We start from the raw sequence: 9441 nt of genomic DNA, 5'->3' as shown, positions 1-9441 counted from the left end.
TTACACCGTCACCTCATTCTTACTCGCCGTCCGCAGCCCCTGCCCTCCCCCGCCTCCCCCGGGGATGTAGTGCATCTGTTCCACGGTGCTCTGCCTCTTGGCGGCGAAGGCCATGCGCCGGGCGCCGGGGGGGCCTCCTCCCATCACACCCTGGGGGTCCCAGCCCTGGCGACCCGGTCCCATCCCGGACCCCCCGGCTCGGTCGCGGTCGCGGTCCCGATCGCGGTCCCGGTCGCGGTCGCGGTCCCGGTCTCGGTCCCGATCGCGGTCCCGGTCCCGGTCCCGATCCCAATCCCGGTCCCGGTCTCGGTCCCGGTCGTGGTCGTGCCCGGAGGAGTTCATCTTGATCATGTGGTGGCGGTCCATGTTGGGCGTGGCGCAGATGTTCTGCTGGGACTGGGCCTTCTGGTGGTGGCTGAGCCGCCCCATGGTGGGCACCATGCCGCCCCCCATGCCGCCCCCCATGCCGCCCCCCATGCCGCCCCCCATGCCGCCCCCCATGCCCCGCTCAGCTCCTGTCAGCATCAGCCCCAGCAGCCGGTCCTCCAGGTCGGGGGAGACCAGGAGCCTCTCGTGCGACCTGGGAGGGAGAAGAACCGAGAGTCAAGGTGACGTAAAGGTAGATGAGGGGTGAGTAGTGGCACAGTAGAGGGAGGTTGAGTAGAGTAGAGGTAGAGTAGAGGTAGAGTAGAGTAGAGGTAGAGTAGAGTAGAGGTAGAGTAGAAGAAGAGTAGAGGTAGAGTAGAAGTAGAGTGGAGGTAGAGTAGAGGGAGATACAATAGAGGTAGAGTAGAGGTAGAGAGGAGGTAGAGTAGAGGTAGAGTAGAGGGAGGTACAGCAGAGGTAGAGTAGAGTTAGAGAGGAGGTAGAGTAGAGGTAGAGTAGAGTAGAGGTAGAATAGAAGTAGAGTCGAGGTAGAGTAGAGGTAGAGTAGAAGTAGAGTAGAGGTAGAGTAAAGGGAGGTACAGTAGAGGTAGAGTAGAGGTAGAATAGAGTAGAGGTAGGTAGAGTAGAGGTAGAGTAGAGGGAGAGAGGAGGTAGAGTAGAGGGAGGTACAGCAGAGGGAGGTAGAGTAGAGGTAGAGTAGAGGGAGAGGGTGAGTAGAGGTAGAGTAGAGGGAGGTTGAATAGCGTAGAAGTAGAATACAAGAAGGTAGAGTATAAGAAGAGTAGAGGTAGAGTAGAGTTCAGTAGAGCAGAGTAGAGTAAAGGTAAAGCAGAGGGAGGTAGACTAGAGATAGAGTAGAGGTAGAGTGGAGTTCAGTAGGGCAGAGTATTATAAAGGTAAAGTAGACGTACAGAGAGGTGGAGTAGAGTAGAGGTAGAGTAGAGGTAGAGTAGAGGTAGAGTAGAGGTAGAGAGGAGGTAGAGGGAGATACAGTAGAGGTAGAGTAGAGGTAGAGTAGAGTAGAGGTAGAGAGGAGGTAGAGTAGAGGTAGAGTAGAAGGAGGTAGAGTAGAGGTAGAGTAGAGGGAGAGGGTGAGTAGAGGTAGAGTAGAGGGAGGTTGAATAGAGTAGAAGTAGAATAGAAGGAGGTAGAGTATAAGTAGAGTAAAGGTAGAGGTAGAGTAGAGTTCAGTAGAGCAGAGGGAGGTAGAGTAGAGGTAGAGAGAGGTGGAGTAGAGTAAAGGTAGAGTAGAGGTAGGGTAGAGTTCAGTAAGGCCGAGTAGAAAAAAGGTAGAGTAGACGTAGAAAGAGGTTGAGTAGATATTAGAGCAGAGGTAAAGTAGAGTACAGTAGGGTGGAGTAAAGGTACAGTAGAAGGAGGTAGTGGTAGAGTAGAGTCAATAGGGTGGAGTACAGTAAAGGTAGAAGGAGGTAGAGGAGTCTTATCTCTCCGTCTGGATTCTGCTCATCTCAGCGTTTCCATTCCTCCACCTTCACCCCGCACCACACCTCCCCTTGCCTCACTTCTCCCTCCCCTCTCTTCCTCTCCTCCCTTCCTTCTCTTCCTTCCCTTCCTCCCCTCCCTTCCTCCCCTCTCTTCCTCCCCTTCTCTTCCTCTCTTCCCCCCTCTCTTCCTCTCCTCTCTTCCTTCCCTTCCTCCCTTCTCTTCCTCTCCTCCCCCCTCTCTTCCCTTCCTCCTCTCCCATGTTCTTTCCTTCTCCCCTTCTCTCCATCACTACTCCCTCCTTTTCTCTCCTCCCCTCATCTCTCATCCTCCCCCTCTCCTCCACACCCCCTCTCTCCTTCATCGTCGCCCACCCACTCCTCGCCTCTCCGTCTCCCTCTCCATCCCTCCTCTCCCTCTCTCCACCACCCCTCCCCTTTATTCTCCCCGCCTCCTCTCCCCTCTCAGCCTCCCCTCCTCTCCCCTCCCATCCCCCCTCGACCTCCCCGCCCCTCTCCACCATCTCTCTCCTCTTCACCTCCCCCTCCTCCTCCTCCGCCTCACCTGCGTAGCGTCTGGGAGTTGGAGCTCTGGCTGGTGCTCATCAGGGCCTTGTAGTACTGGTGCTGCTGGTTCTTGGAGAGGCGGGACAGGGAGCTCCCCTCCCCGCCCAGCAGCAGCTGGTCCTGGGACCGGACCCGGCGGGGCGGCCGGTCGAAGGCGTACGGAACCTGGGCGGGGGCCTGGGAGGGCAGGGGGTAGGGGTTGGGGGTGGAGCCGGGCATGTGGATCCTGGGCCGGGAGCCGTGCAGCGGCAGGGTGCCCCGGGTGCCCAGGGTGTAGTCCCCGCCCCACGGCAGGTGGTGCTGGGATGAGTGGAAGGCGGGCGGGGCGTTGCCGTTGTTGGGACGGCGCTTGGACGAGTAGTAGCCGGGGTAGTCGTCCAGGTCTTTCTCTGCGGGGGGTCGAGGAAGAGGAAGAGGAAGAGGAAGAGGAAGAGGAAGAGGAAGAGGAAGAGGCGTCGGTCACAACACACATCCATTTATCATCGCAGATCTGCGGAATACTCCGCTGTCATTGGTCGCTAGCGGCAATCAGTCGTCAGTTATTCGCCGGGTAGCGAGCGCTGTTCTGTAAATAATGACCGTTGCAACGGGCAACCACTTCTCCGCCCGGTTTCATGGCCCTAGTTTCACTCCACCTGGATGCTAATGCTAACACTAGCTCATGGCGCCATCTTGAGTAGAGCAGAGGTAGAGTAGAGGGAGAGTAGAGGGGGAGTAGAGGGAGAGTAGACGGAGAGTAGAGGGGGAGTAGAGGGAGAGTAGACGGAGAGTAGAGGGGGAGTAGAGGGAGAGTAGAGGGGGAGTAGAGGGAGAGTAGAGCAGATGTTTCTCGTCCGCCTACATGCAAAACATGACAAGCTGCATCTTCAAAGGTAAAAGAAAAGATGGAGAGAATGATGGAGAGAGAGACAGAGAGAAAGAGAGAGAGACAGAGAGAGAGAGAGACAGAGAGAGAGACAGAAAGAGAGAGAGACAGAGAGAAAGAGAGAGAGACAGAAAGAGAGAGAGACAGAAAGAGAGAGAGACAGAGGCTGAATGATTGAATGATGCGGGAAAAGGTTAAATGAAGGTAAAAAAAACCAATAAGGCCAAATGAGAAAAAGAAAGGAGCAACAGGAGGAGAGGGAGATGAAGTGACCAAGCAACAGGAGAGGAAGAGGAGGAGGAGGAGGAAGAGGAGGAGGAGGAGGAGGAGGGGGGGGGGGGGGAGGAGGAGGGGGGAGGAGGAGGAGGGGGCTCCGCATCACTAGGGATCATTAATAGTGAAGGTGTTTTCTCTCGCCAGGTTCCAGGCTTTAATCTTCAAAGCCTCGCGCTCCCTGTGAGCCAATCCAAGCTGACCTTTAACCTCCTCCTCCTCTTCCTCTCCTCCTCCTCCTCCTCCTCCCCCTCCTCTCTCCCATTCACTCTCCCGCTTCTGCACTTTTCCTCCCCCCTCGCTTCTCTCTTTCGCCTCCAGCCTTCGAGGTCTGTTCATCTCTCTCTTATTATCCCTCTTCTCTCCCTTTCCTCATCCCCCCATCGTCTCCTCCCTCTCTCTCTTCCCTTGACCCTCCCTCTTCTCCTTTCTATTCTTCTATGATGATAAAAAATACCACCACACACACACACACACAAGCATGTGCATGGATGTACACATGCACTCACACGTGTGCATGCATATATGCACACACACACACACACACACACACACACACACACACACACACACACACACACACACACACACACACACAGCTGCACGTGCATGAGGTCCCCCACGTAGAAACCATCCATCACCCGGCGCTGAGACCACCCTTCCCCCGCTCTGCTGTCAGAGGGCGAGAGACGTAGGGAGAGAGTGGGGGAGAGAGAGAGAGCGGGCGGAGAGAGAGAGGGCGAACAGAAGGGAGAGGGGGAGCGAGAGAGAGAGAAGGGGGGAGACGGAGAGAGAGAGAGAGAGAGAGAGAGCGGGAAGAAGGGAGGGAGAGAGGCTATCCTCCCCTTCCTGTCTATCTTTCCTCCCTCTCCCTCTCTCTCCCTCTCTCTCTCTCCCACTATCTCTCGGTCTCTCGCCCTCCCTCTATCGCCTTTCCAGCTCTCTCTCTTCCTCTCTCGCTCCCCCTCCCTTTCTCTGTTTCTCTCCCACCTTTACAGCTCTCTCTCGCCTCCCCCCTACACATCCCCCTCTCTCTCTCTCCCTCTCTCCCTCCCTCCATCCAGCTCTCCATCACTCCCAAGCCTTCACCCCGACTTCCAATCAATCCCTCCCCATCCCCGTCTCCCGGCTTCCTCCCCCCCTCTCCCTCCTCTTTCTCTCCCCCTTCACTTCCGTCATTTTGACTCCTTCTTACTCCATCCATCCCTCTCTCGCCTCCTCCCCCCTCCCTCCCTCCCCCTCTCCCTCTTTGTCACCTCTAATCCCAGACCACAGCTCTCTCGCTCGACCCCCCTGCCTCCCTCTCTCTCTCTTTTCACCTTTCCAGCTGCTCTGTGTTTTCCCTCGTTCTGATGACGTCCGTCTTTGAGCCGTGAATTATTTCCGATGGATTTTGACGGCAGTGTACTGGTCAGTGTACTGGTCAGTATGCTGGTTAGTATACTGGTCAGTATGCTGGTTAGTATACTGGTCAGTATGCTGGTTAGTGTAATGGTCAGTGTACTGGTCAGTGTGCTGGTTAGTATACTGGTCAGTATGCTGGTTAGTATACTGGTCAGTATGCTGGTCAGTGTAATGTTAGTGTAATGGTCATTATGCTGGTCAGTATGCTGGTTAGTGTACTGGTCAGCATGCTGGTTAGTGTACTGGTCAGCATGCTGGTTAGTGTACTGGTCAGTGTGCTGGTCAGTGTAATGTCAGTATGCTGGTTAGTGTAATGGTCAGTGTACTGGTCAGTATGCTGGTCAGTATAATGGTCATTATGCTGGTCAGTATGCTGGTCAGTATGCTGGTTAGTGTACTGGTCAGTATGCTGGTCAGTATGCTGGTCAGTGTGCTGGTTAGTGTACTGGTCAGTATGCTGGTCAGTATGCTGGTCAGTGTGCTGGTTAGTGTACTGGTCAGTGTGCTGGTCAGTGTGCTGGTTAGTGTGCTGGTCAGTATGCTGGTCAGTGTGCTGGTTAGTGTACTGGTCAGTGTAATGGTCAGTATGCTGGTCAGTGTAATGGTCAGTGTAATGGTCATTATGCTGGTCAGTGTGCTGGTTAGTGTACTGGTCAGTGTGCTGGTCAGTGTGCTGGTTAGTGTGCTGGTTAGTGTACTGGTCAGTGTGCTGGTCAGTGTGCTGGTCAGTGTGATGGTTAGTGTACTGGTCAGTATGCTGGTCAGTGTAATGGTCAGTATGCTGGTCAGTGTAATGGTTAGTGTACTGGTCAGTGTGCTGGTCAGTGTACTGGTCAGTGTAATGGTTAGTGTACTGGTCAGTATGCTGGTCAGTGTAATGGTCAGTATGCTGGTCAGTGTAATGGTTAGTGTACTGGTCAGTGTGCTGGTCAGTATGCTGGTTAGTGTAATGTCAGTCCACTTGATGCCTCATAAGACTGACGTCTTAGACCGTATCCAACAAATGACAATAACAGTGGAATTCCATTCATTCCTATGGAGAGTTGGACGCCGCACACAAAAAGCTGTGACACCCAGGGGTAAGCCCCGCCCCTCTGGGACAAGCTCCGCCTCTGCCGCAGTTAGATTTTTCTGTGTGCGATTAAGCGGATGGACCATGTGACGGCTTAAAACGAAGTAAATAACCGAAATATTTCAAAATACAAACATCATTAACATAACCTTGGTTGTCATCGTATTCACTATAAATGAATCTTTTTTTTTTTACACATATATAAGTTGCGTGTATTTTGAGCTGTTTTCGTTTTGCAAACACAATATAAAGGGAGTTTTTAAAGACTCATTTATGGAAAATGGTGAACGACCAGCGGAGCAAACGCTGTTGTTCCCCAAAAAAAAAAAAAACCCAAAAAACCCGCTCTCCCATTTCCCCATTTGCCACAACAGTGTTTTTGGGATGAAGAACCCAGACGCAGTTCACCCGGCGGCCACTTGGTGGGAGGGTCCGCCCGCCGGGCGCGATTGCGCGCTTGGGTGTGAAGCGCGCTCGGGAGCCGGCGCCGCCTGGCTTGTGGCCCTCACCCAGGCGCTTGAGCGAGCTGTAGCGGCTGAGCTCGGGCTTGACGGCGGCCTCGTAGGACGGGGGGAGCTGCGCCAGGTTGTGGAAGGAGTGAGAGAAGGAGGGATGGGGGGCGGGGCCCGGGCCCGGCCGCGAGCTGAAGCTGCCGCTGCCGTGCTTCCCCCCCAGCGGGCCCCCGCCGGGCCCCGACAGGAGGGTCCCCGCCGAGGGCATCTGGATGTTGTTCATCCTGGGCACTCGCTCTGCGGAGGAGGGAGAGAGGGAGGGAGGGAGGGAGAGAATATCAATAGAGACGGAGGGGGATGGGAAGAAAAAGGATAGAAAAGGTAGAGGGACGGGGGAGGGAGAGAGAGATTGGGGGGGGGGAGGGAGAGAGAGAGGGAGGAGAAAGGAGTGGAGGTGGGGGAGGGGGTAGATAAACAAGGAAGGGAATAGAAGGGAGAGAGAGGGGGAGACGGGGTAGAGAGAGAAGAGCGATGGGGAGAGAGAGAGATAGAGAGGGGGAAATAAAGATGGAGGGATGGGAGTGGGGAGAAAAAAAAAAGGGTTGGAAAGATAGGAAACGAGGGGCGACGGGGGAGGGGGCGAGATAAAGGAAGGATGGGGGAGAGGGACGGGCATGGGAGGATAGAAGGATAGAGGGAAAGAAGGGAGAGAGAGACAGGGATAAATGGAGGGGCAGGAGGAAAAGAGGTGTGGGGGGGATGGGAGGAAAACGGGTAGAAAGACAAGAGGGATAAGAGCAAGAGAGGGGAGGTGGAGAGAGAGGGGGAGGAGGAGGTAGGCGGGGGAGGGAAGGAGAGAGAAGAGAGGGGGAGAGAGGGATGATAGAGATATAGATGGAGAGACAGACAGACAGACAGACAGACAGATAGATAGATAGAGAGAACAGGAAGCAGCATTGTTAATGATGACATCATCAGAACACAGTAAGTGCTTCACATCTCCATGGCAACCACCCACAACCATCTTTATATAAATACAATATATACATAAATACACATGTACATATACAGTATATATGTATACATACTTTCTACACATGTACATACAGAAGCAGTGCATTAAATACACACACAAATAGAAACACACACTATTTATGTATATATATATAAAGTATATATATAATATATATATATATATATATATATAAAAATTAAGTATATATATAAAGTATATGTACAGTGTATATATACTGTACATATATAAATAGTATAGTAAGTAGTAAGTATATATACAGTATATATATATACTGTATATATATATATAAATAAAGTATATATACAGTATATATATACTGTATATATATATATAAATAAAGTATATATACAGTATATATATATATATATATATACTGTGTGTGTTTTTAACAATATATTGGTGTTTGTACCGGTGGGAGGGAGGGAAGGTCACACTGCAGGTGGTGGCCGGAATTACCCAGAATGCCACAGTGAGACCACAGCCATTTTGAAGCATCAACATGAAGGAGGAGCAGGCCTTCAGGTGCAGTTCAAATGGAAGGAGCAGTGATGGAACACTGTCATTTGGAAAGGTCATATTTCTATTAAAAAAGTCTTTTTTCCATTTAAAAAGTCATTTTATATCGGAAAAATATTTCCTCTATGGGGGAAGTAATTTTTATATTGGAAAAGTCATTTTTCTATGGGAAAAGTGACCATGGGAAACGTCATTTTCCAAAGAGAAATTGTATTTGTCTATTGGAAAGGGGACTGTTCTTTGGGAAAGGTGATTACAGAAACATAATTGTACCATATCTTAGGATTTTTTATTTTATATTCTTCACATTCCTCACTCTAATGCAACTGTTTTTAAATGACCACAGTACATTTGCTGACATTTTCATTATTATAATTATAATTAGTATTATTATGATTACTCTTACCATTATTAGTATTTTTACTGCCACTGCTAATGATACTCACTTGGAGTTGGAGACTTTTTTTAGTTTTAGTTATTTTTATTGTTATTGTTATTTTATATAATTAAAAATATATATTCGCAAGAAGATGCTGTTAATTGATGAATATTGTTTGAATAATAATAAACAAATAACTCTGCCACCACTTAAATGAACAAAATGAATGAACAATATTGTTATTTGGCCTCAATCTGCTGCCGATTGAGAATTTGAAATCCTGAACTTGGGGAAGTTCAGCGCAGCTGGTGCTTCTCTTCAAAACCCCGTTTCCATGACAACCGTATCCATGATGCTGCGGCTGCCACCGAACAGGTCATTAGCGCTACGAGGAGGCTCCTGCTTTTGGTCACAGCGATCGTTAAAACTGCACGGGGACGGCTGGCGGGCCCCGGAGGGCTTGTGGTGTGGGGAAAGTGGCGGTTTGGGGGGACGAAGACAGGCCGACAGGAAGCAGGGGTCGGAGCGGGGCGGTGCAGGGCGGGGCGGGGCGGGGCGGTGCGGGTTGGGCGGGGCGGGGCGGGGCGGTGCGGGTTGGGCGGGGCGGGGCGGTCGCGCTCTTCAAAAGGATTCTCTCGTTCGTTCTCCAGACGCCTCCTTTCTGGGCGTTGAGTTTGGGGCCACGTCGCACTTCCTGTCCTTTATGGGACACGTGCCAATTATCCAGATTTTCACTCCGCTGGCTTTTTTAAAGCCTTCTACCGTTTAGTCAATTCCCCCGGAAAAGTTGCAATTTCCCAAAACCTCACGATTCTTCCCCCAGCTCAAGAAAAATCTCCAAATTGCTTGGTATGTTTTTTATCAGCACATGAGAGTCGATAAGATTAGGAATATAATCATTTATTAGCAATATAGAGCGGTGCAGGAATGAGGCCTAACATTGTTGCACTTCCCTCATCCGAAAATCAATGGGTATTTTTGGGTGGGTTTTTGCCTCGATACCTGAAATCAGGGGCGCGGCTAGGGAGCAAAGACACGGGAGGGCTCA

General features: G+C 51.3%; 1 protein-coding gene across 1 annotated transcript in view; it reads right to left on the bottom strand.

Moving 5' to 3' along the window:
* The window catches only part of LOC307230829 (uncharacterized protein), a gene marked incomplete at both ends in the record, with an annotated part of 17056 nt that continues 7615 nt past the window's right edge, over positions 1–9441 (bottom strand). Inside the window, 3 exons of the mRNA XM_080001279.1 lie at positions 1–580; positions 2395–2785; positions 6520–6759. Coding sequence (XP_079857405.1) covers positions 1–580; positions 2395–2785; positions 6520–6759 — 1211 coding nt within the window. The remainder of the gene's footprint in view (positions 581–2394; positions 2786–6519; positions 6760–9441) is intronic.

The sequence above is a fragment of the Zeus faber genome (genome assembly GCF_960531495.2).
Source record: "Zeus faber genome assembly, chromosome: 1".
Classification (NCBI taxonomy): Eukaryota; Metazoa; Chordata; class Actinopteri; order Zeiformes; family Zeidae; genus Zeus; species Zeus faber.
The sequence above is the reverse complement of the archived record's forward strand: the minus strand, read 5'-3'. Positions and strand labels throughout refer to the sequence as shown.